The 26,210-nt window shown below is 33.0% G+C and overlaps 2 protein-coding genes and 1 pseudogene across 6 annotated transcripts; 1 reads left to right on the top strand and 2 right to left on the bottom strand.

The window, feature by feature from the left end:
- Positions 1–533: 533 nt before the first annotated feature.
- On the bottom strand, positions 534–6,071 carry LOC100806678 (calcium-dependent protein kinase SK5-like). The gene is made up of 7 exons (NM_001255033.2): positions 5,385–6,071; positions 3,832–3,975; positions 3,558–3,710; positions 3,317–3,432; positions 1,353–1,520; positions 869–1,093; positions 534–759 (listed from the first exon to the last, which is right to left on the bottom strand). The coding sequence occupies exons 1-7, from the start codon at positions 5,944–5,946 to the stop codon at positions 604–606; spliced, it is 1,524 nt and encodes a 507-aa protein (NP_001241962.2). The 5' UTR covers positions 5,947–6,071; the 3' UTR covers positions 534–603.
- A 6,355-nt stretch (positions 6,072–12,426) lies between these two features.
- LOC100790254 (protein DYAD-like) lies at positions 12,427–14,565 on the bottom strand (annotated as a pseudogene).
- A 795-nt stretch (positions 14,566–15,360) lies between these two features.
- LOC100805618 (E3 ubiquitin-protein ligase CHFR-like) lies at positions 15,361–26,210 on the top strand. Of its 5 annotated transcripts, XR_414145.4 has the most exons (16): positions 15,361–15,636; positions 16,551–16,701; positions 17,202–17,299; positions 17,952–18,013; positions 18,110–18,201; positions 18,292–18,415; positions 19,493–19,579; positions 21,195–21,285; positions 22,329–22,436; positions 22,750–22,850; positions 23,092–23,157; positions 23,256–23,343; positions 24,439–24,491; positions 25,458–25,521; positions 25,747–25,864; positions 25,986–26,185. XR_414145.4 is itself a non-coding variant. In XM_006579377.4 (15 exons), the coding sequence occupies exons 1-15, from the start codon at positions 15,561–15,563 to the stop codon at positions 26,000–26,002; spliced, it is 1,278 nt and encodes a 425-aa protein (XP_006579440.1). In that variant the 5' UTR covers positions 15,361–15,560; the 3' UTR covers positions 26,003–26,185. The 5 variants fall into 5 exon arrangements, 4 of the variants coding, with proteins under 4 accessions (XP_006579440.1, XP_014630832.1, XP_040871165.1 ...); XM_006579377.4 differs by lacking the exon at positions 25,747–25,864; XM_014775346.3 differs by lacking the exon at positions 25,986–26,185 and having other exon boundaries at positions 24,439–24,499; positions 25,747–25,855.

Raw genomic sequence — 26,210 nt, 5'->3', positions numbered from 1 at the left:
GTTGTTGACTGTTTTAATAGTGAATATTCTTATCCAAAAAAGTTCAGCATGGTTTTCATTGGTTTGATGATATCAAACTTTAAAGATTTGAGAAGATATTAAATAATCACAAAGAATGAGAGGAATTGCCAGTTCAGCGTGGTAACGTAGCAAAACAATGCAGTGAGGACTGAGGGCAGATTCGTGTTATTTCTTTTTTGTTATATATGAGTAATAGCCATTATTACTGATTAATAATATGTTTGAATAGAAGAAAAGAAAGAGAGAAGTGAAAACATGGATAATAATATAATTTTTTCTCTTGTTTAGTTTAGAAGGAAATAAATCAAAATTTTCTTTTCTTCCACTCTCTTCAATTCAATTTTTTCTCTCAACTCCCTTATTTTTCCATTCACCTTGTCAAATAGACCCTGAAATTAAATGGCGCATGATATTAAAGGAGCTGCAATTCGTTGTATGGACCATTTCATTTTTTCATGGACCTCATCCAGATCAAGATGAAAAACTTTTCCAGCAAAAGATACGCAAAATTTGGTCAAGCAGCTACAAACAACGTAGAAATTTACTAAATTATCTTTAGTCAATTTTGTCTCCAAGTAATTATTACTTAAAGTAGCCCTCAATAACTTGATTGGACCCATTGTCTACTAATCCAAGAGCATCTCTTAAATTTAGTGTTTTTCTCATAGTTCGCCTTCCAATTCCTCCATTGCCCTTTCTCATCATGGCAGCAAATTCCCCATAATCTATTTGCCCATCCTGCACCACAAACCTTCCATTAATACCCCCAACAAACAAGTTGTCACAAACAGAGACATTACAAGATGAAATTTGAGAATCTTATGTGTCATTACAGGACATTACTTACGTTATCTTGATCAATTTCCTTGATCATGTCATCAATATGGACATCATCTAAACCAAAGTCCTTACAGGCTTGTTGTATCTCATCAAGGGTTATGTAACCACTGCCATCTTTGTCAAAATACGAGAAGGCTGACACTAGGTTTTCCTCTCTCTCCAGCTTATTTAAATGAACAGTGGCAGCAATGAATTCACCATAATCAATTGTCCCACTTTTATCAATATCCGCCTGCCATTGCCAAATAAGATCTTATGTTAAGTTCAAAAATTAAAGGCAAAGCAGCAGCATATATCAAGAAAATGGACTAAACGAAAAAAATAATTTACCCAAAAGAAAAGAAAATGCTAATAACAGACACTTTTCAAAATACTCTATTGTGAGATGAAATTCATGTGATCCCTATTTAGGTCAACCCACATAGATTTCACCTAATGATAGTATGTTGAGGAGTGTTACACTTTTATTAGCATTCCTAAAAAAATCTTACAGCATCCATAAGATCCTTGATTTCAGACTCCATAAGTTCAGATCCTACTCGCTTCAAGCCATCTTTTAACTCATCAAACGTTATCGTTCCACTGTTGTCTGTGTCAATCATCTTGAATAACTCTTTCAGGCCACCAATTTCTTCTTCAGATAGCCTCTCCGCAATAACCTAAGTTCAAGCAAGCAAAACTGTAAATGTTTTGGTATTGGAATGACATTCACATGACTAATATATGGATCACATTCAATTTCTTGTTTCCAGGAAGACTTTATGAACTCCGATGTTTTACAAACCACAGACAACATAATGATGCTCGAAGTTCAGGCTAAGGTTGCAAAGTATTTCATTTCTGCAGATTAGCATTAATTTAATAGATAATTTGGCATAGGAACAATGGGGAAAAAATCATAATTTTAACAAGGAATGTAAAAGAACTTTCAAATTATATTTGTGTTAGCTTTCCGACCTTGGTATTCTCTACTTGAAGCAACCAAAACTTCCATGAAAAGAATGGTTCAAGTTCGTTCAGAACTGAACTGAAATTAAGAAATTAAACAAAACAAAAATCATCTAAATGATCTAATAATAAGGATGAGGCTGCCTTGTGGTCCATATCCAACACTCGAAAAAAAGAGACTTCATAGGTCAAATCAGAGAACCAAACAAACAAAATTAGGAAACAGAATCCAAAAGCACGTGTATAACAAGAATCTATATAAAGTAAAATCAGTCTTTACATCAATGAAATATATCTAACCAAAGACAGCTATTGAGAAATCCATTAGGACACAAGGCAATTGTTTGATTCCAACCATGTACTAGTAGCTTTTTCTAGCGCCCATGCATGTAATAATACCGTTGGCCTTGCTTTAATGGTAAGGGTGATCAAGAGTGAAAGTTGGTGTTTATTATTTATTTTTACAACAAAACATATCTAGTAAAACTGAAGTCATCAATGATATGTCATAAAACAAAAATTCTTTATACAATACTTTTTAATTTTCCCATGAAAATATATTAAAAAAAATATAGATACATGGTCAATATAGATATTTTTATACTATTAACCAATTAGACAACACTACTTATCAAAAAGAGAAAGAAAAAAAACAATTAGATAACACTCTTGCTACGACTTTTAGTGTAACTATCATAAAAGTCAATGATTTTCAATGTTATGACAATCCATGATTGGTTAATAGTGTTAAAAACCTTTACATTAGCAATGCATTCCAATTAAATTAATTAAAAAATTTTGGCTCTAGTAAATAACTCCACCAGTTTCTGAAAGGAAGCCAAACCCATTATACATGAGAAAAATAAATATAGTAATTATTGCATTCCTTGAATGTAAGAGTAGGTAATAGGCTAGTCGTCTTTCTTAGGAATCTAATACCTGATGGTGCATCTTGCATTCTTGCAGGCATCTCACCATGTTTTGTAATAACCTTTAGAACCAAGGAACTTTTCTGAGTCGTGTTAAAAAGAATGCACAATAAATTGGCTAACTAAGAAAAGATAGCTCCCAAATGGATCTTGAAATAATAGCAATCTGCTTAGCTGAAATTCTAATAATAAATATGCATATGAAGACACACAACTGAGAACTCATGGAAGCAAACTTGTTACTAAAATATCCAAAAAAATCTCCAATTCTAAATAATGCTTAGTTAGGATGACTAATTATATCTTAGGGTGACAAATTATATTTCCTTATCTGATTATAATTTGTTTCTCTAATTAGATAGGATTTTCATTAAAATAAATAATGGTTGTTGGTTGGTACTCTAGGTCTTATAAACATATAACATAACTTCAATACATTGAAATACATCTTCGTCATTATCAATTTATTATTTCATTCTCTTTTATCTCTTTTCCTCCCTCAATATCTAAATCTCATACTATTCAACAACCACAAAGAAATTATCTAGACTTGGCAAAAAGTTCTAAAGAAGCCTTACACGCAATGCCATCTTTTTCAATTTATTCATTGCAGAGAATTGTTTCAGACGTGATAAAACTGCAGAATCAAGAGGTTTATCAGGTGCAATGTTGTCATCAACAATCCATGGGTGGCCTGACATAGAAAGACATCTTACAGCTGTTAAGCCATTCTAAGAATTGTTACTTCGTAGTTTGTAGTGATCTTGTAAACTTAATAAAGTTACTTCTGCTTGCTCATAAGGAGTTCAAGAGACTTACGGAGTACTTCATGTGCTGTAAGCCTTGTTTTTGGATTTTGATCAAGCATTTTCCGAATTAGATCCTTGGCACTGTCTGAAATGCTAGGCCAAGGCTCAGATTGAAAATCAAGTTTTCCTAGTAAAATCTGTCGGAAGATCCCTGGTTCAGATTCTGAAGGTAACAATTTGCAGATCAGTATTATCAAAGAAGAAGAACTAACATGAAGAAACTACAAATATGCTAACATCCTCAGCCGATATTTCAAATTTTAACATAAATAACAAATTGTTACCAGCCCAAAATGGTGGCACCCCACTTAATAAGATGTACAGAATAACCCCAGCACTCCACACGTCTGATTCAGGTCCATAGTGCTTGCGCAAGACCTCTGGTGCAACATAGTATGGGCTCCCGACAACATCACAAAAGGATTCACCTGAAAAAGTATCTAACTGTGTTAGGCATAAGGGCATATACAGCTTGAAAGCATTTCCAGTTGATCTAACAATGACTGAAATGAAGAAAGGTAGAAAAATCAAGTTGTAACTGTAAGACGAAGATAAACAAATACTTTTCTAAATTTTAAATAGTTAAGTATATTTTACTAAACAAATACTTTTCTTTATTCATAATTTGCACGAAGATAAAACAAGTGCACCTTTTCCCAACACTTAAAAGAGGACTGTTGCAAGAAAGCAACTTAGAGTCAACTGCCAACCACAGGGATGCAGCTACAATACTTCATTTAAGGAATCAACTATTTTCCATGTTTTGCATACAAAGCACACTTAAATATGATTCTAAAAAATTACTTTGACATAGAAATACCTGTTCGACATTATACTCAGTGGAACATATATAGCTATTTCCCAGAGTCCCAGCATATAGCAGTTAGAATGGGAAAAGGTTCATGCGTTAAGACACCAAAGCCATGGAACAAAAAAAAAAAGGTTACTAACTGCCCTGATCCATTTGAGCTCCCTTTACTTTTTTTTACCCATTTTAACCCTGCTCAGATCAACTAAATCCAGTTCATTCTTTAGTGCCTACAGGGATTTCTCACACAACACCAAGCCCTAACTCAATTTCATTGACAGCATGAAAAAGGAGGATAAAAAAAAATTTAGGAGTCTCTACATGAAACATGACACCTGAGGACGATATTCTTGGTGGTTCCACCGTGGAAAACCACTTGTGAACCCCTTAGAAAAGGAAAACCAATATTCTCTTCTCAAAATGATCACATTTCAAAAAGAAACACACCCCACAAAGAACCACAACTAATCCCTACACCCAGTGGTTTCTTTTATCCCATTCTATCCGCAACGACCAGCTCACAATCAACTCCAAAAAGCATCCTTCCCAATCACGCAAGCAAACGGAACAATCATACCCCACAATATAACCAGACCCCTTTCTCACCAAATTAAAACAAAACAAAAAAAAAAAACATTTACCCCATTTCAGTAAAAATAAAAAAAATTGGTAGAAATATTCTTTTGCTGAATCTAGAATATCCCTTGGCGGAGAATCAGAGACTAATATCTCAAGCTACCGAAATCCTCATTTAAGGGTCTGATATCTCCCTAAAGATATTCTTCCACACGCAAGTTCAGAATTGAACCCTTGATCATTAATTACAAGCCAAGAGATAAAACTTGGAATAAGGAATCCATCCACCTCCAATCAGATCAACAATCTCCACACCCGAATTACTAAATTTAGAAACCAAAAAACTAACAAAGAAAGAAGTCATCCACACTCTGACACCACCACAGCAAGCAAAGAAGACAGTAACAAACAAACAAACAAACACAAGTTCAAAGCATAATCAACCAAACCCACCAGGCTTGTAAAAAACAGACAAGCCGAAATCAGTGGCCTTAAGCTTAGCATCCTCATCAACAGTATCAAAGAGGAAGTTCTCAGGCTTGAGGTCCCTATGCATGACCCCAAGCGAGTGACACGCTTCAACAACCTCAACAATCGTCTTTATCAACCTCGCCGCCTGTCTCTCGCTGTAGTGTCCCTTCTGCACGATCCTGTCAAACAACTCCCCACCCTCACACAACTCCATGACGAGGTGCACCGCCGAGGAATCCTCGTACGTCCCTTCGATGCGGACAACGTGCGCGTGCTCCGACAAGTGGTGCATTATCTGAATCTCCCGCCACACGTCCTCGTAGTCCTCCTTGCACAGCAGCTTCCGCTTGGGAATTGACTTGCACGCGAATTTCCCCCCGGACGCGCGGCGCGTGCACTCGAAGGTAGTCCCGAATTGACCCTGCCCCAACTTCCGCCCCACCTCGTACACCTCACGGATGTTCTGCGTGCGCTGCGGGAGAACCCACGCCGCCTTCAGAGTCACCACGTTTGTTGTCGAACTCGAACTAGATTTCGCCGCCATTGTTGTTGTCCAACACGAAGGAAAGGAGATTGTATGTATCAGTTGTTGGAGGTCGTTATACTAAGTTACAAGTGGGAGCGTGTTTTTCGGCGTGCTATATTTTCTCTCTCTCCTTGAAAGACGCCATGGTTTGGTTTGAATGTTCGATTGGTTTCTCTCTCTATATATATGTAGAAACAAATTTCGGGAACTGAACTGGTAAAACTTAAAAGTACTACCTCTTTCGAAATCAAACTATATTGAAATAAATTAACTTTTCTATTGAGATTACTAAAATTAAATAAATACTCTTATTAAATATGTTGTTGCTATTCATTTTATTCAACTTCAACTTATTTTTTTTCCAATAAGAAAAACATATATCGTTTAGATAAAAAAATATTCTTACTAACTAATTTTTCTGATCAATATAAATTACTGCTTTTTGTAACTATGGGCCGGTTGGACTTTGAATGTGATGATGGTTTTCCAGAACTATATCCGCAGACGACTGCTCAACTTGTCAAACCCTCTCTTTGCATAGTATAAAAGAAATAAATAAAATAAATTTAGTTTTGTTTGCCTAAAAGGTTTAATTACTATTTAAATTTTATATTTTACAATTTTTATGTTTTATTTCTTATATTTAAAATTTATTTATTTTAGTTTTTTTTAACCAAAATTTGTTTTAGTTTTTATATATACACTTTTGAACTTCCTTTAATCTTTATATATACACTTTAATCTTACAATTTTCGGACTATAGAGGTGTCTTCGTGGAGCTAGCTACTTTTACTATTACAAGGTGTATTTGCTTTGGGGCACTGGTAACTGATGTTACGTGCCTCATTTTCTTAAAATGTTAAAAAAATGTTTTTGAATGAATAAAAATATATTTAGTTATGTATTAGTCACTGTCACTGGTTTTTAAAACAGCAATACTTACTTAAAAATGGAAAAGATACTCAATTTTTTTTTATTTGGGAAGAAAAACTCACGACGGACATGAATTTCTAAAGAAATATACAAAGAACAGGGTTGAGAGAGAGAAAATAATAAGGATGGGTAAGCGGATCGGTCAATCCTGCATAAGAAGGTATGCTCGCATAAGTCTATATTGACAGCAGACTAGGCGAGAAAATAATAGGGGTGTATAAGCGGGTCGGCTCGTCCCGCGTGAGGCCTGCTCGCATAAGTCCGCATTGACAGCGGACTGGGCCAACCCGTTCCGCATTCTTATACGGATCTAATAAATTGGTCTGTCTCGCCCGGCGGATCCCGCGGGTTAAATGGGCGGGTCCGCAGACCTAGATTTAAAAGAATTTCAATTTCACTAAAAATACAACACAATCAAATTAAGTTCAACACAAATATAAATAAAATATCAATAATCAGTCAATTACATTAATAAAATAAATAATGTCTTAACAAAAAAAATCCAAACAATAAATCTAAAATATGAAACTTAAACATCTCCAACAACAAATGATTTCATATTTGAAGTAGCTTGAGTTTTCTCCATCTCCATATCTTTATATTCTTTTCCTAAAACTCAAAATGATAATAAATATTAGAATCAACTTAAGTTAAATGATTAAAAGACAACAATTATTACACATTATTTACCTTGCTCGTCAAATCCTAGTAACCAATTTTTAGTACATATCAAGGCTTGCACATTATCACCAAGAAGTCTACTTCGATATTTGTTAAGCACCCGTGAGTCAATACTAAATGCCGATTTGGAAGCTATAGTTATAATTTAGATGCTCAAAATATCATAAGTCAACAATGAAAGATTTGGATTAAGCGAGATTTTAAGATGTTGTAGTTGGTGAAATTCTTAAACCATGAATTAAGCAAGCTTACGGGCAATCCGCAGGTCAAACCCGCACAGTCCACGAGTTAAGCGGGACGGACCCAAAAATATTACATAACCATGGACTATTTAAAAAAATAGATCCGCTATCCGCGCGAAGGGTGAGCCCCGCGAACCAGTCCATGAACTTAGATCCATTTACCCATCCTAAAAAATAATGGATGTAAACCTTATCCTTTCATCAAAGATCCCATATTTTAATTATTAAGCTAGCTGTTGATGACACTTTTTCTTCTTTCATTAATGACATATGCAAACCATAGGTGAGAATTTCAAACTTCTTGAAAGAGCCATCATAACTCTCCCATACCACGACGAGCTACCCTGTATCTGGTAGATGGAAACATTTTAAACTTGTTTTTGATAGATTACCACATGAAAAGTAACTAGGAAATTATTCAATAATTATTTAATTTTTGCTCGCATCAGAGAAAATAAAAACATAAAGAAAGGACGAAAGCTTTTCTTCGTATTTTCTTCGTATTTTTTTATAGAAACATTTTTTTTCTTCGTATTTTTTTTTTGTGGCTACAAGAGATAAAAATATTTTTTTTCTTCATACGATAAATATTCAGGAAAAGAGTTTTGATATTTATAATAATTTGATTTGAATTGATTTGCTTAAAAAAACAACAAACTCAACCTAATCCTATTGTGTTTTATTGGGTTAGATCTTAAAATAGATCAAATACAACTCAATCTGAATCACTTGTATTCTTAATCAGATTGAATTATAATTAAATTTTATAAAAAATTATAGTAATTGAATTGAATGATTTTTTTACTTAAAAACTGATTTAATCCAATCCATAAATACCCTAGCTATTAGGCAATGTATTTCTTGCAAAATAATTAAATAACTTAGTTAGAGCAACGTATAAGAAAGAATAAAAAAAGTCAGGTACAGAGCCTAATGATAATAGGAGTCAGAATTATTTTTATTACGCGAGTGCATGTAAAACCAGAAGAATCACATGACCTATAAAGAGGTTGAAAAGGAAATGGGAGGACGCACTATAGAATACAATTGATCACGTGTGTGACTGAATGAACGAATACAAATGTTTTTAGTTAGGAAAAAGTCTTCTAAACGTATCGAATGGAGGGTTTTTTTCTCAGACTCAGGCAGTATTTTGTTGATTTGTGCACTCAGTCACGTACCATTCATCTGTTTGCCATTATCGCTACGCTATTCATGTGCTCAAAACATCAAATAAAATGATGACATAAACATTTTTTTTACTTACTTTCTACAACTTGGCCTATTTACAATTTAAATATGCATAATGCCATGATGGGCATTTTTTGTTTTTACAGGGATGTCGTATTCACTTTAACTCCCTAGAGTAATTTTTTTTCTTCTACGCACGCGAGTCCACCTGCCGCCATATGGTCAGGTATTCATAATTCGAGGATAATAATAATTTATGTATGATCTATCCTTAAAAAACGATATATGAGAATAATTTAAGTTATTTAAAAAAAAACATTTGCTAGTTTCAAAAACATGAAATCAGTAGAAGCAGTATCCTGTTCCCCTCATCCGGGGAAAGAATATTTTATTTTTAAATGTTTGAATAAAGTTTCATAATTTTTCCAAGATTTTAGTAAGGCTTTTTAATATTTTCATTCTATATTCTTTTAAGATATAATCTTCAAAAGAATCCAACTCACTTGGGCTGGTTGCACTTTGGTTTGATTCAATTTTTTCTATAGAAAAATTATTCTAATTAAACTTAAAACATGTGATTTGATTTGGTCCAATTTTTATTTAAAGTAGAATCTAAATCAAATCAAATTAATATTTTATAGTTTGGTTCAATTTGATTTTTATAATTTTTATTAAAATATTATTTCATTAAAATTGATATATTTTCTTTTCATATTTTAAATAAAATTTTATTAAATAAATTATTAATAACAATCTACGAAACTTATTAATATGTTAAACTTTTTACAATAAAAAATTGTAAAATTTCATCTATTTTAAACCAATCACATTTTTAAAAAATCATATGAAAAAAATAATATACATTATATAAATTTCGTATATATAACACAACAAAATATTGTAAAACTTAAGTAGTTTACACATAAAATACATATCAATAAAGTAATATAAGTATTGTGATTTGCTTCAATTTGGATCAGTTTCAAGAACACAAATCACAAATCAAACCAGTCCATTTGAGAAAAAAAATCATCCAAACAAATCTAAAAATAAAAATCAATTTCGTTTGATTTTTTATTTTTTTTGGAGCAATTTTTTATTTTTATTTTGAATCTGTTTAGATTTGAATACCCCTAAATCCACTTGTGTCCCGATGCCCTGAAAGTTTTGGTATTTGTTTGATATACACTCTTAATTAATATCTTTCTATTTGATATAAATATAGATGAATTAATTTGAACCATGAAGATCAACCTAGTAATGGACTAATGAAGAGTTTGAATAGTTTTAGAGGCAAACTTATGTTAAAGTGAAGGTGTTGTTGTGGAAATACACCTGCACTTTGAGAAAATTATAAGTATATATCTAAAGTTTTTTTTATTATGCCTCATATATATATATATATATATATATAAATCCATTATCTCCAATTTTTCACTCTATTTTCTAATTTTTTTAGTGGCTGATTTCTTTCTTATATTTGATTTCATTTTTAGCTCTTTAGGTACTTTACAATGGATATTTTATTCCATTTCACTTTCCATTCCGTTCTATTATATTACTATTTTATTTAAAATAAATTGACTTAGGGTCCCAAATTTTAGATTCAAACCTCAATATCATTATTATACATAAAAAGAAAATTAATTTGATTCTTTTTCTCAAATCAATAAATTTATTAAACTTTCTTTTGATGTTGGGATAATCAATTATCTTTAAAGTATAATTGATTGTGTTCATTCCGTATTTGCTTCATGTTATACGATCTTTTAACAAGTCTTTGATTTGAATGAAACTATATATGTCTCCCTAATAAGAATTAATGAATACTTCACACAAATAAATTGATTATAAAAAAAATGTTATATAATCTGATGCATCATAAGAATCATTATTGATTATTCATGTCCCAAATAAACAAACTTTTTTTATACATTCAAATCAACAAACTTGATTATTAAGAAGTTATAATTGATTATTGACTATGAGTTATGAAAGTTCATAATATAATTGAACATTTAATTAATTATCTTATTGGAATTTCCAATTTAAAAATAAGTCTCTTTTTTGGTTTTTAATAACATGATAGTTTCCTAAAATAGTTTTATTTTATTTAATTGCACCTCAAGGTTTCTGAAAAACAAGATAAGAAAACATTACCTTCTTTGAAAAACCTTTTGTACGTTCTTGTTCTTGTTAATTCCGTTCATCCAAACATGATTCATTTTTGTGAGATTTTAAGTGCTTTAATTTGTGTTATCACATTATTTGAATTACTCTTATTTGAAAATTCTTCACATATTCATTATATTTTTATTTTGAAAAATTTTCAAACAAAACTGACCTTCTTGAGTTTATTGGCTATTTGGATTATAGATATGCAAACAAATGTCAGCCATGTAAAACGGCAAAAAAGAAAAGGTTGAATATCAATAAAAAAATTCAAAAATAGTTTGCATGACAATAATTTGTGGTTATTGATTTGGTTAACCAACTTCTCAGAAAAAAGAAAAAGAAAAAGCAATTCTACAAAAGAGAGCTTAAAATGCAGGCTGAAGGTCGTATTAACCATTTAACATAGAGTATAGATTAGACGCTACCTCCAATTCCTAAAGCAGGGTACTAAGTACTAACGACCGTCTGCACTCGGCAGGTTTGAATCATGAGATTTCAATCAAAGTGAATCAAACCCTAAAATCAATGCCCTCCTTGAAACTGTTTTCTTCGGTAGAAAGGAAACTTGATTCTTACGGTGTAAAATATTCTAAAAGTTTTAAAATTTTAGTGAGTTTAACAGATGCCCTATCAGTAGTTCAGTATATAACAGATCTTACACCATCAACCAATAAAAAGTCATTATCTTAAGTATGATTATTTAGATAATTATTATAAAAATGAATAAATTTACGATATATATAAATAATGATATGAAAAAACCATTACACTGATATATTATTCATTCAATTTTACTTAAAAGTAAAAACTAAATAATAAAAACAGCGTCGAGCTGAGGTTGTGAAGGATAAGTACCACCAGCTACAGATAGTAACTTATCCCCCAAATAAGGTTTAAGGCTTTAAGCACATATGTTCATGGGTCACTCCAGCTAAAAAAGTTTAAGAAAAACCAACCAGAAGAGCTACCAAAAGGAGCTTAATTTTTACTGAACAAAACTAGAAAACTGTCACTGAAAAAAACAGCCCTACCGATGACCTAGTATCCTACCTTAAAACCACTGTACTTTATAGGACAAGGGAAGAATATCAACAATTTGCAGCTCACAGTGGATGACATTCAGACTTCTATTTGTGGTTGACAAAGGATTTCACTTCAGCATTAGATTGGTAACACTGTACAATATCTAAACCCTACACTCTACGAGAGTAGCAAAAGAAAATGTTATAAATTAGAATCCTAAAGTTAGGCTAGATACTTCGATTCGATGTAGAGTCTATTTCATTGTCAGCATGTCATACACAGTATTTGATATCTCCAATAACTGCTGCTCCATTTTATCCCTCGTAAATAATTCCAGGAACATTTCCTGTGAGAAAAATATTATACGATAATTATTAAACTGAAAAATATAAAAATTGAGAAAATATTATATACACACGTAATACTATTGACATCACCTGATACAATGTCAATGAATTGTCAAGGTCTGACTTTGCATTAACAGTCATAGAAGAATCAGGGGTCACATTAGGTTGATTTCCTTTATATTAGGCACCAACTCCGGCAAATTGCTATAATCATAAGAGAAAAAAATGCGAGGGCTACTGAAAGAAGAAAAGCAACATTTTTTCCTCCTTTATCTTTTTTGCCCTGAAAGGGAGCATGAAATGGTTTTAAAAAATATAATTTTACTTGTATTACCTATTCATGTTAGTCAGTTCTACACTGTGCAGCTGAGTTGGTAGGGATGAGTTCAGATCTTGAAGTACAACCTCTTGTGGAACATTAAGCAGCTCAGGATTCCCAAACCAAGGCGCAAGTTCTTTTCCCTGAATATTGTCTATGTTGGTGCTTTCTAGCCAATCCTCCCAACTTACCGGAGGATAACTTAAAGTGGTGTCTTCTCTCAATTTCCGCACATCACTCAATTTATTGGTTATTTCCATTAGCTGTTGCTCAACTTTAGTTTTCCAAATCAACATGTTTTCATGCATGCCTGTCAATATGTAAAGCTACAGTAATCCATATAATACATTCAACATAAATGAATCCCATTAAGGCCTAGTTTGTTATCGTGGAAAACAGAAGATTATAGAAAGGATTTGAGAGAAATAGAAGAGGAGAAAATATTAAAAGTTTTTATTACTTGAGAAACTTTTTGTTTTGATTTTTTTTTATTCACTTACAAATGATAGCGTCTTTCTCTTATAGGAAACTTTTAGATACATCAAGAAAGTTTTCACATATTCTAAAGAAGAGTTTTACACACTTTTTTTAATTATTTAATTCTACATACTTCTTTAATTAAATATTACTTTTATTTATTTTTACACTTTTCTAAAAATTCTTTAAAGTAATAGCACAAACTTAATGAACGAAACACCCGATTAACTTACACGCTGCTTAGTCATAGCTTTCCAATTGGCAACTTTTCTGTGTCTCCAGTCAAGAAATATAAAAAATAAAAGTTCATAAAGTTCTATTCGACACAACAAACCATTGAATTATTAAATTATTCACCTCCATCAAACACATTTCACTTTTTTCTTGCTTCTTGGAAATGAGCTCTTGCATGTCTCTGCAATGCAAATTAAGTTATTAAAATTGAACATATAATAGTAAGCGTACAAAATTATTTATGAAATTTGAGTTTCCAAGTTCAATACTTCTTCATCTGGGCCATTTCTATTTTAAGAATTTTCAGTTCACCAATATAATCAATATTCTCAGTAGGAACACCGCCAGCCCCAAATGTCGATGGTGGTATCCAGTAAGGGTCTTGCACCCCAGTCTCCTGGTGAATCTCATCCAAATTAGCACTCTCCAACCAATACTCCATGATTCCCATGGTGTTGAAACATCATCGGAACCGCTCAGTTCCTCCAGGTGCCACTTTACCATCAATGTGCTTCAGTAAGTGGTCTAATAGTCCAGTATCACCAATGTGTTTACGGGCAGCCATTCTTAGTGCAGGTCGGGTTAATTGGATTTTCAAAAGTTGCACCATCACCTTTTAAGACCTCCCACATGCTTTGCTATGCCAACTCATACCTACATTACATTACTGTCTCAACTTAATATATGTTAGAAGATAGTAACAAGTAACAACACAGAAAGAATATCATAAACTATTTACCTCTTAGCTGACCATCTGTCTCTGCTTTCACATTTCTTTGTTTTATGCGTGCCACTACTTTGCCTCGCACACATATCTGCTTTAATCTCTCTTAAGACAATTAAGGCTAAGGCGTTTTCTTTTCTTAAAATTTGGCATGAAGATAGGTTTAACTTTAATGATTTTTTCTTTATCTTTTGATCCCTCTACTGTAGGAATACTGGAAGAAAGTCTACTTCCATTTTCCTCATGCTGACCAATGAAACTGACTTGATGATAAACACCCAAATGACCCATCCCTGCAGCTCTTAGTTAAACTCTCTTAAGTTCTGTTGGTCCTTCACGACTTCTGTAAACTCAATCAGCTGCATTCCTGCATTAAAAAGCATTAAAATAACAATTCTTTTAATCATATATTCCAGAAAATATAAATCCAATATTTGCATCATGGCATTATCATTTAAAAGTTCAAGAAAAGAATCATGTGGAACCAAAATGCTTGGAGCAATTGCATTACCTTAGATGTGTAATATTATATCCAATGGAACACAGTAAGCCATATATTGTAATTATATATTTTTTAATGACTATATAATTTCACATTAAATTTTAAATTTCACTGATCAATTTGTATTTTGTTGTATGTAAAGTGTAATTGTCAAACTTTTTACAAATTTAGATATTAAGTCAAAATTTTCTTATTCTTTCAAAAATTAATTTGTTATTGATTTATACATTTAAGAATCAAAATAATCATATGCCAAAATACACGAATGACATAGGTTGAGACATATTCATACGTATGATGTGCAAAAATTAATTTGATAAAAAATTTAACCAAATCGATTTTGAATAATTTCAAATCTAAATAGTCAAATTATTTTAAATATCGATTTGGAATTGAATTGGTTTTTAAAAAACTAGGTTAAAGGTTGATTTTGAATCAATTATAAGAATTGAACTGATTTTTAATTGATTTTTAAATTATTTTTAAGATCGATTCAGACTTAATTGTCCCAATCGGTTGAAACTGAAACCGGTTTTGTAAAATGAATTTGATTAATCAATACTACTTTTGTACAACAGTACAATTTTTCTTTTCAATCCAGTTTGAGTGAAAAACGGTTCTGTCTCGGTTTCGAATTCGGTTTCAAACCGGTTCGACCGAACCAGTTTATTTGCACACCCTGGCGATACTGATCCGTCCCATGCACGCTTTTGGACACTATAATGACGATAACCCATTGAACTTCAACTTCTCAGACTCGCAGAAAAGGTCTTTCTTTTGATCAATGGAGGAAAGAGGAGAATGCTCTGCTTCAGCTTCAGCTTCAGCCAATCCCTCAGATGAAATCTGGGCCAAGCTTGGTAATAATCACTTTTCAGCTTCAATTTCTTTCTGGGAATCCACAATCACACTCGCATTTTACAGATACCAAATAAAGTTTCAAACTTGGGGCTTTGCATGTTTCCATTTCTTCCCCTCCCCTCCTTTATCGAATTTCACTTTATTTCTTTGAATTCTAAACGGAATCAGATGGTAGGGTGTAAAAGTTTTTTCTTTTTAGTTTAACGGCCAAGTTCACATTTTGTCGAATGATAAAGCTTTCATTTCATGCTAGCTTCCCGAATAGTTCCACTGATTAATTAGTCGTACATGGGCTGTAACAATTGGTAGTTGTGGATGTCATTTTGGGGCTTTGATTAATATAAATGAAGACGTTAAACGTGCTTCCCATTATCGGGGTATAAAACAAACTAACATTTATCGATTAAAAAAATATGGACGGAAAGAAGAGAGAGAGAAATGGAGAAAAAAATAAAGGAAAAGAGAGAAATCGGATGTATGATAATAATGACCCTAATTTAAAAGGTGCTGCTGTCTTCATGATGACAAGAACTTTGTAGGTTTGGATAGAAAAAGGAGTTGGACATATGTGTCTGTTAGATTGAAGTGGGTGGCAGGGAATGCAGAGGACAGTGATACAGCTGACTTTATACATTTCAAGGGGTTCTTGAGACTGTAATTTGAATGCTTTTTACAGGCATTGTTGTTTTAACTGTTGGTATCCGTGTGGTGTTCCCTTAAACATTAAAGTTTAAAATACATGGATGAACTTTCTTTGAAAATTTGTATGAAAAACACATCTGAGATTTGCATCCCAATTTTAAGGGGATGCCAAATTGACTCCTAGATATAAAGAATTGAGGGGATAAATTTAGTTTAAAGTTTGAAACTCCCTTAAGGCTCTTATTTTGGTCAAACTATTTCCTTCTTGCAGTTCTGTCAGATGAGAGATATTCAGATGTGCAGATAAGTTCAGATGAAAAAGTAATATCTTCAGAGATATCAGCTACTTCTAATGACAAACATAGCTGGTGCAAAATAGTAAGGAATCCTGATCTATGTTCAGCCACAATGGAAAACAAGAGGTGAAGTCTTGATAACTTAATAAATTTTAAGAAATTGAGTATATCATGCTCCCTATTAGCAAAGATAAATATTTGTGGTTTATTAGAAATTATTAGTTTGAGAAGAACAGAGAGCTATTACTTTTAAAACTAAAAAATGCAATCTCTATGGCCTTCTCACCCCATGTTTTTCATCTATTATTGGACAAATATCATTCAAAATTGCAGTTGGAGGAGATAAATTTCTTGATGATTGTTAGTTGGGGCAATCATATCAGTAAAATCAGTTCTGCTTTGTGAGGGTTGAAATCCCTAAAACTTGTTTCAGCTTGATGATGGTGAATGAATACTGATTACTTAAATAATTATTTTAAAATGTTTTTTACACCCCCCATTCTGGGTTGAAGTATTAGATGTTTATGTATCACTTCAAGAAGGGTGTTATCTCCTTTCCTTTTCATATTTTACTCCTTTTATTTTAATTCTTTTGTTTCTGGGTGTATCATGCATTCATGCTGTAGTCAAAATACAATACTTGTTGATGGGGTCAAGGTACACAGTGATGATACCATTGTCATTAAGGATGGAAGTCAAATTATCCCAGGTCCTGATAGAGAAGGTCAGAGTCTTTTAATATTTATGGCAGTGTAACAATTCCTATTATTAACAAGATATATGGAATAGAAAATTGTAAAATTGTGTTGTATGTCTATCATTCAGTTGTTACAGTTCCATAAAGTAGTATTGCCATTGTGCTATTGTCAATCCATTGATTTGTTTCAAGCAAAGTTGTATTGTTTGGTAGCATGTTATACTGTTTTCTTTAATAAGATTTAAACTTGGTTTCACAAAAGTGGTAATATTAATTGTTCAGCATGTTAAATTACTAAGTTAATAGAGGGCTTCAGGATGAAAAACAGGTGATTGATTGGTTATCATATTGACTTGGACAGTAATGTGGGCATAAACTATAACATATTTGTCCCTGTTTTAATCCTTACCCAAATAATCTTCCTAGCAAGTGGGAACTACTTGTCTCAATAGTATTATGCTTTCAGATAGTTAAATTATAATTGGCAGTATCAAATTTCAACTTGTGGCAGATTAACATGATTTTTGTGTCTTTTAATTATTGGTAAAGATCTTTATTGTAGTGTTGGACAAAACAAAATCTGAATGCTAATTATTTGGTTTTTTATACCATTTTTTAATATTTCTAAGCTGGTTATTAAAGTCTTTAATGCAATCTTTCTCTCTCTTCATGGCACTAGGATTTGTCAGCTACAAATTTCATATAATGTCTGGCCCAGATATCTGCCAGAGGCAGCTAAAGGTTGACAGTATCTAATTTGCTCTGCCTCCTGAATGTCTTCTTTAATACTGTTTTATGTGTAGCAATATTGATGACTTGACGGTGTTTATTTTCCAGATATGTGTAGATGTCAATCATGCAAAGTGTAGCATTTGCTTAAACTTATGGCATGATGTTGTTACTGTTGCTCCATGCCTTCATAACTTTTGGTATTGATAGTTTTTTCTCCCCCTTTTCTTAGTATTGTAGTTCTGTTTCAGTTCATTGACTTTTGCTTGAATTGCTATGTGGCATTATAGCAATGGTTGCTTCTCAGAGTGGCTAAGGAGATCAAAGGAAAGACACTCAGCCGTTCTTTGTCCTCAATGCAGAGCAGTTGTTCATTTTGCTGGGAAAAACCACTTTTTGCGTACCATTGCTGAGGTAAATTTAGCTGATTTGTAGAGATAGTCAAGCATGTTTAACTATTAATTGGAGTGTTTCTTGCTTATGGGTAGCTGCAAAAGAGGAGGAAAAGGATGATGTTGGGCATGGATTAGAAGATAGTTTGATACATAAAACAAAGTTTAAGCCTTATTCTCATGCATAATTCCTAGGATGACATGTCCAAATTATAGTTTTCTAAAGCTACCATGCTTGTATTTTTAACAGATTTACAAAATACTGATGAGACAGTTTTGTTTTATTTTTCTTGGGTGGGTGGGGGTGGGGGAGTGATGGAACATGAGTGTCATTGATTTTTTCTCTGCTATGATCTTCTGATTTTACTTAATTACAAGTCCCAAGCTTTGGGGTTCAATAGCCCCTTAGGCTCAGCTCTAAATGCGTGTACATCCTTAACCATGAAGGGGGAGGAACTTGTTCTGATTAAATTAATGTTAATCAGGTTTGATATGAGATATTTTGATCTCTAAAAGCTTCATCCGTTGACTTGTCTTAATCATAAATCTGTTTTATTTCTTTTGCCTTGACAAAATAGAAACTCTAGAGCTTTGCATATGCGATAACTTCTCAGCTTTTAACATGTGGGTTGTTGTTATCATAGATATAGATTTTACACACATTTTTAAATATTTTTATAACTGCTCATTGTTCATGACTAATGATGAATTCTTGAATGAAACTCAATCTACTCTACTTGGAGGAATGTTGGCATCGTTGATTACTGACATTAAGGATACCATCCAGGCATGATAGTTAATATTTGACTGTATTCATGGAAGATGAAATATTTTTCCCATAATTTTGATGAACTTCTAGTTCATACTTGTGATAGTTATTTTTCAGTTTGTTGTTGTACCTTTAGTTTGTTTGATCTATTGATTTTCTTCTCTCTTTTTACTTTTCAGTTTTTTCTAAATTGTTTCACTAAAGATATGTTCTCTTGCTATTGCCCAATGATGTGGATTATCCATGCAGTTGATCCACCTAGTGTTATAAGGCTTTGTTGTTTTCACTCAGTAGTTTTCTCTTTTTTAATATACATATAATTTTTTTTAGGATATGCTAAGGGCCGATTCTTCACTACAACGCTCACATGACGAAGTTGCACTTTTAGATACTTATGCATTAGTACGATCAAACCTGGTGAGTAAGATGATTCTTTTAGTGGTCAAAATCTTCTTCCCTTTGCAATGTTATGACATTCTTGTCCAACCTTACTGAATTTCTCACACACACACACACGTGATGCTATCCTAATGATCATTTGTGTCAAACTTGAAATGATTTAGGCATTCTTAAATATGTAATCTAATAATAGATAGGTTTATTAGGTTAAATCATTTGGTCCCTATGTCCCAAAACCCTAACTTTTGGTCCTTATCATATGTTCTCGACATGACATCGTAAGTTGAAAGTCAATGTGGCTAATGGAATCCCTGCATGGCACTAAAAATTGACAATTACGATAAATGATTCAACCATCCTTCGAACCATTGAAACCCTAACATGTTGTCCTGTTGCCTACCACCCATCATTTGAGTATTATGGTGCAAAATTAGAAAGTGATGAAGACGACCTGGAATGGGAGCTATTGGTTTGACCAGGAAACAAGTGAAATGAGTAGAAATCAAAGGGGTCGCTGGAGGCATGTGCTGTGAATGTGGAGGTAGGGTGAAGGTGTATACATCACGGACTTCTCAGAATCCTGATTGTAGATTCTTGAGGTGTCCAAACTATAGGGTATGTGATATTATGACAAGCAATGCGCATTACCAAGGCTATCTGAATTTTGGTTTTCATGGTTATTGATTCGAGTTTTAGTGTGTTGATACAGGAGGCATGGAGTTGTGGGTTTTTTTATTGGATGGAGGATCCAACCTCTGAAGGCACGGAGGAGAGATCATAGAAGGGCGACAAAGGCTGGTGGTGGCAGATCTGAGAAAAAGAAATTTGTTTTACCAGCTACTTTGGTGGTGGGGTTTGACAGTTATCGTTGTGGTGGTTGCTTCATTTGTAGTAAGATAGGTGGATTTGGAGGAAGAGAGTTGTGAAGAGGAATTTTGAAGTAGGTTTGAAAAATTAATGATATTTTGTAGTGATGTGTAAGTTGATGTTATGATGTAAGGATTGATTTGAAGTGTATCTGAATAGCTCTATAACTATATCTGATTTGGTGGATGCGGTGGTTCTGATTTATTGCTCTATAACTATGTCTGATTGTTAAAGAGTTCAAAAGATTCAATGATGGGTATCTGAATTGCTTAATGACCAACAATAAGCAAGACTTAAATGGCCAACATTTTAAAAACTTGATCCATCCTTTCATTTGTGAATAAAAGTAGCATTAGATAAACAGCACCGTACAAAAATATAGCAAAGTGAATAAAATAAAACAGATTATTGAGTTTTTAAGTAGTATGAAATTATGCAGATTTAATCTATTTTGTTTTAACAGTTGTATTGGTGAAGTTTGCTTTTTTAAAAAAGTGATTAATGGTGTAATTTTACGAAGTTTAGTTAATTCTATCCCATATCTGTGTCTGTATTTTGACGTCGAGGTGTAATAAAACATCCTGTCCTTGCCATGCAATTTTATTGAAAGTTGGTTGGATTGTGATTAAGTTCATATGCCAGACTCTTATATCTAACCCTATAATACCTTTGTTTTTTGGGATTTTATTATCTTGTTTCATGGTTCTGTTGTTAGATATTGTGTGTTTATATTCTTCTTCTTTTTCACGTGTGTTTTTACTATTAGGTCATTGGATCTGGAAAGAAGAATCGAAAGAGGGCCTACACACCACTGGATGATCAAAGTGATGGCACATACCATCAGTGCCAACAGTGTGGTAATAAGAATACAGCTCCGATCTGTAATAATGTCCCTTGGACAATGCAATCTATGTAGCACAACATTTCCCTTTCAATCTCCTTAGTTTGCATTGCTAATTATTCATGGTGTTCAATTATCAGTTATGCTGTCCATAAGAATATCATGCTTGTAGTCTGTGCTGACCTGCATAAAAGAGATTTTTATTATTTTCTTTTGTGCTATGTTTGGACCTATGGTTCTCTCTTTATGTGTAGTTAGCAAATGCTCTAGTAATGTCATTAATGTGTACTTACATTTCAATGAATCTTACGGTGTGGTGGGAAGGAAAGAAATAGGTGAGAAATAGAGTAAATGGAAATAAGGCTGTTTGGTTTAAGAGAAGAAATAAAAATTATTTTTAAAACCAATTTTTGAGTTAAAAAATCGATTATGAGAAACTGATAATCTGATTATGAACAATTCATAATTGATTAGTCCATCATTGGAAAACTAATGATTTTACTTAAAATCAACCATTGATACTCAATTATTGGTGACTGGAAACGAGTTTACTGCTGAATTTCTGTGTAAATAAGTGGAGAAATTAAAAGGTGTGGGACCCACCCCTTTTAATTTTCTCATCCCCTATTTCCACTCTACCAAACACATCCTCTTTTCTATTTCCCATCTATTTCAACTCCCTCTTCTTTATTGTTCCTCTATTTCACTCCTACCAAACACACCTTTAGAAAATAATTCCAAATATAGATAGGAATAGGATGCTCCAGAATGTTGAAGGCATATTTTTTTTTCCAGAAGCTTCTCTTTTTGAAATGACTTATTGAGCTGATATGTTATTTAGATTTAGTTACTTTTTTTGTCTTTCTTTTTGTGAGTTGACCCTAGACCTGAAAATGGATTTGAGTTTTGTTTGCTTGGGTACTTCCCATTAGCTACTGTGATTATGCTCTTTGAATTTCATGACAAGATGCATCACATGTCATAAAATGAAGAAAAATAAAATGTAACTTCTTTCTTTGTCTCATCATACTCAATGAGCACATTACTTGTAATTTTTAGTTACTGAAGTTGCTGGGTTTCGTTGCAAATATGACACTGTTCATCTTCAATGTCAAGCATGTGGAGGAATGATGCCTTCCCGCACTGGTTTTGGCATTCCTCAGTATTGTAAGTTGTCATGTTTGATTTAGTCAATGGCACTGTCAAATTTATGTTTCTGTTTTTTGATGAATGGCTTTTGAGTTTTGATTATGGTCAAGATATTTTATGCTAGCTTGTAGCAATGTGGTACCTTGTATGTTATTCAAATTCATGCAGATGAACTGAAGTATTTTATTTATGGTGGGTTTTTTTTTTTTTTGTCTTAGTCCTCTGGTTCATCAGGGAAAAGGGACCCTGACTAATCCGGGATGGGGTTTGATATTTACATAATTACATTCATTGATAATGTCAGATAATTCATGTTTTTCTTTTATCATAGGTTCAGGATGTGATAGATCATTCTGTGGAGCTTACTGGCATGCTCTAGGGGTAACTGGGAATGGCTCTTACCCTGTCTGCTCCCAGGATACTTTAAGACCTGTATGTATTATTGTTCATCACAATTGTTAATTTTAATGAATGTTTCTTTCTGGAAAGCTCTTATGTTTTTGTGTAATTATTATTGTTCCATTACAGGGTGGATATTTTTATCAATTTCCATCATCCAGTTAACTGTGCAACACAATGTTTCCTTGCTTGGTTCTTTTCTGCCTAGTGAATTAAAGGCTGTGGATATGTTTTAAAGGTCACTTAGTCATTATCTTAGTCCTTTTTTTTTCAGATCTCAGATCACTCTATTTCAAGAATTCCATTGTTAGCACATGAAAAGAATCTCCATGAACAGAATGTATGGGCTTTCTGATCCCTACATTTTTATTATTTTTAGTCTGTTTTAGCTTACTTTGGTTACTAAGATATTATCATTTGTGGTTTGTGGTTTTCTAGATCACTGATAGTTGCATTAGACAAATGGGGAGGACATTGCCGGATGTGATATCAGAGTGGATAGCAAAGTTTGAAAACAGAGAAATTGGTAAAGTGATAAATTTGCCTTCCTTGTAATGGTTAATGAGAACCATTCTTCTTTACAGGTCCCTTGTTGCCTTGTTTCAGAAGCATTGTTAGCAGATATTTTTTACTAATATTTACAAAATGTCGCAAGGTTCAGTGTGATACTGAATAATTGCTGCAAGAGGACTGTATTCCTCAGGGAGACCTTCAAGAATATCATTTATGTGGTCACAATGAGAAACAGTATCTTCTCTGGACAAAAGGATATCAGCGACAGCTTGAATCCTTGCCAGATTCTGCAACTGTGTGATCTCTCTTTTTGTAATGGATTTTAACTCAGTGAAATTGATGAGATTGTGCACACTCATCTGAGAGTGAAAGAATTTGTGGATTTCTTGCCAAACCTGCCACGAGTGCACACAATGAACAACCCTAGGAAGAACCATCTCTGACAGCATTGACAGAAACCATGTAAACAGCAATAAATCTTGCTGTTCCCAATCTGAATAAGCTGGATTAATTACATCAGCATCACAACCTTGCTTTGTAAGATACCTAGAAGGAATAGTAGGGTCAATTAAGAATTCAAGAAACGATGAAGTTTGTGACCACAAACCGTGACAGAATTTTTTTGGAATCAAGCTTGATTGAGATTTGATGAGAAGCCATGACTTGGACTGATTACAAGCTCATGATACCATAATAGAATTCAGAGGGACAGAAAACTGAACTGTGAAACTTTCATTAATTTGAATGTACAAAAGAACCGGATATATATAGCTGTACAATGTGACTCACTGCTGAGTCAGCAACTAACTAATCAGTGACAGTAACAGAATTATAACATAATATAACACCAATGAATTTGCAGTGAAATGAAATTAAAATGAAAAATTTATTGAAAATATATCAACTGAAAATGAAAAAACAAACCAAACACACCCTAAGGTTTCTGTTTTACATTAACTTGCATGTACAATGCAAATTTTCAGTCTAGCAGTAAATTTTGCAAAATATTTTTAAAATTTAGTCATTGTTGTAAATTGATCTGATGTACACTGACTATGTCAACAGATCTTTACTTACACATTCATTGGTCTCCTTTTTCTCTTGGCAGATAGAAGGCGGATGATGCTGAATCATGCTGAGATGATTACTGCTCGAACTTTTGTATGCCAGTAAGCTTTGCCCTGAAAGTGTAATTATCTAAATGTTGTAACAGGTTCAGTCCCAGATTTTTTAGTTATTCAAACAATAAGTTTTATAGCATTCTGTGTAATGTGATACTGATACCTTCACAAAAAAATTTCACAATTCAAGTGGATGCACACTGAGGCTATTACTGTATAATTCCAGCTCTTTCCCATTACTTGCTAAGTTACATGTTATTTTTGGTTTGAAAATGTGGTCCTGCTCCTGGATTACTGCTGTAAATTAATGGAATAACAATTGAAAGTAGCAATTTAGGCTAAAATATAGGGTGTCTATGCAAGCGGTTGGAATTCTCCTTTGAGCTTATTTTCATTTAGCTGTCTTTTTTAAGGATATATTTTATTGTCACTGATCTGTACCTCATCAATTTGTGTTAGTATATCATATATTCCAAGTTTGTGTTGTTTTTTATATGCTAGTTCTCAATATACATCACGTACAAGCATTACATTTTTTTGGGGCGGGTGGGGGAATTTACAAGGAAATACGTTGGAGTAATTTATTTTGTTGTAATCTCTTGCATTTGCTTGTGCAGTCTTTTCTTTTTAGTCTTTGGACTCTTACCACTTTTAAAATCAACTTTCTAAATATAATGACCAATCAGCTTCTTTAGTGGTTTCCAGAATTCTATTTTAAAAAATAACTTTTGATTGCAGTGTCAAAAGGTGGTGTATAATCCACAAAACACACAAGTTCACACTTCACATGAACTAAGTTTTTACCGTGTACAGTCTTCTTTTTTGGCCGTTAGCCTTTAAATGTTGACTAAACTTTTACGAATCTATTTGAAGATATCAACACCTTGAGCTGGTTGCTACTCTAATGGCAAATAAAAACCGGTTGACTATAGTATAATATAGAATTAAGTCTCTAAGTGTCATTTCAACATTTTCATATTCATAATGCATTCTTGTAATCATGCAGGGATTGTTACCACAAGTTGGTGTCATTTCTCCTGTATTGGTTTCGCCTCTCTATACCCAAACATGTAAGTACCTTCATCTCAAAGCATTATGCTAATGAACAGATTCTAGCTCTACTAAAACTATTTATTGGTTTGTTTTTCTGTTGCTCAGTGCTCTGTACTCTTTAGTAATGGATTAAATTTCACTTGTTGCAAATATTAGGTGAAAAAATGGCACACCAATTCTTTTTTATAGGTTGAAATTCATGACTAACAATGATCTTACTTTCTATGTATACTTTTATTTAGTAGGTTCAGCGTGAATTTTAACCGATAACAAAGAAAGTATTTGAATTTGGAATGGTGTCTTGTTCAATATGTTGCTAGCATTCTCCATGTTGCTTGGTTTCTGAATTTAGTAGGGCATGTAAGAAACCAATTGCATGTCTAATTACTGATTTTTTTGTGATACTTTTAATTTTTATTTTGAACTTTGTCTGCAAAGTTGATCAACCCTTGTGTTTTTGTTTCTGTGTATCTACGAAAAGCTTCTTCCACCAGATGAATCAGCAAGAGAAGATTGCTGGTATGGATATGCATGTCGGACGCAGCACCGGAGTCAAGAGCATGCTCAGAAAAGGAATCATGTGTGCCGTCCAACAAGAGGCTCAAACATGTGACTATTGTAAACATTTTTCTTTCAAGTAGAATCTGTGTTCTTAATCTTGTCCTTTTTACAAAAACAAAAGTGCTGTGTCAATTGGGTTTTTTTT

This window comes from Glycine max, chromosome 5 (genome assembly GCF_000004515.6).
Source record: "Glycine max cultivar Williams 82 chromosome 5, Glycine_max_v4.0, whole genome shotgun sequence".
Lineage (NCBI taxonomy): Eukaryota > Viridiplantae > Streptophyta > Magnoliopsida > Fabales > Fabaceae > Glycine > Glycine max.
Note: the sequence above shows the minus strand (reverse complement) of the source record. Positions and strands in the feature narration are given on the sequence as shown.

What these genes read in the sequence shown, in the direction of transcription:
- LOC100805618 (NM_001255911.2), top strand. Translation starts at nt 15,561, where the DNA reads ATGGAGGAAAGAGGAGAATGCTCTGCTTCAGCTTCAGCTTCAGCCAAT. An exon ending in CCCAGGTCCTGATAGAGAAG is followed by an intron (nt 17,300 to 17,951) that starts GTCAGAGTCTTT and finishes TCATGGCACTAG; the next exon opens with GATTTGTCAGCTACAAATTT. An exon ending in TTTTGGCATTCCTCAGTATT is followed by an intron (nt 22,437 to 22,749) that starts GTAAGTTGTCAT and finishes CTTTTATCATAG; the next exon opens with GTTCAGGATGTGATAGATCA.
- LOC100806678 (NM_001255033.2), bottom strand. Translation starts at nt 5,946, where the DNA reads ATGGCGGCGAAATCTAGTTCGAGTTCGACAACAAACGTGGTGACTCTG. An exon ending in TGAAAAAGATGGCATTGCGT is followed by an intron (nt 1,521 to 3,316) that starts GTAAGGCTTCTT and finishes GCTTGAACTTAG; the next exon opens with GTTATTGCGGAGAGGCTATC. An exon ending in AGGAAATTGATCAAGATAAC is followed by an intron (nt 760 to 868) that starts GTAAGTAATGTC and finishes TTTGTGGTGCAG; the next exon opens with GATGGGCAAATAGATTATGG.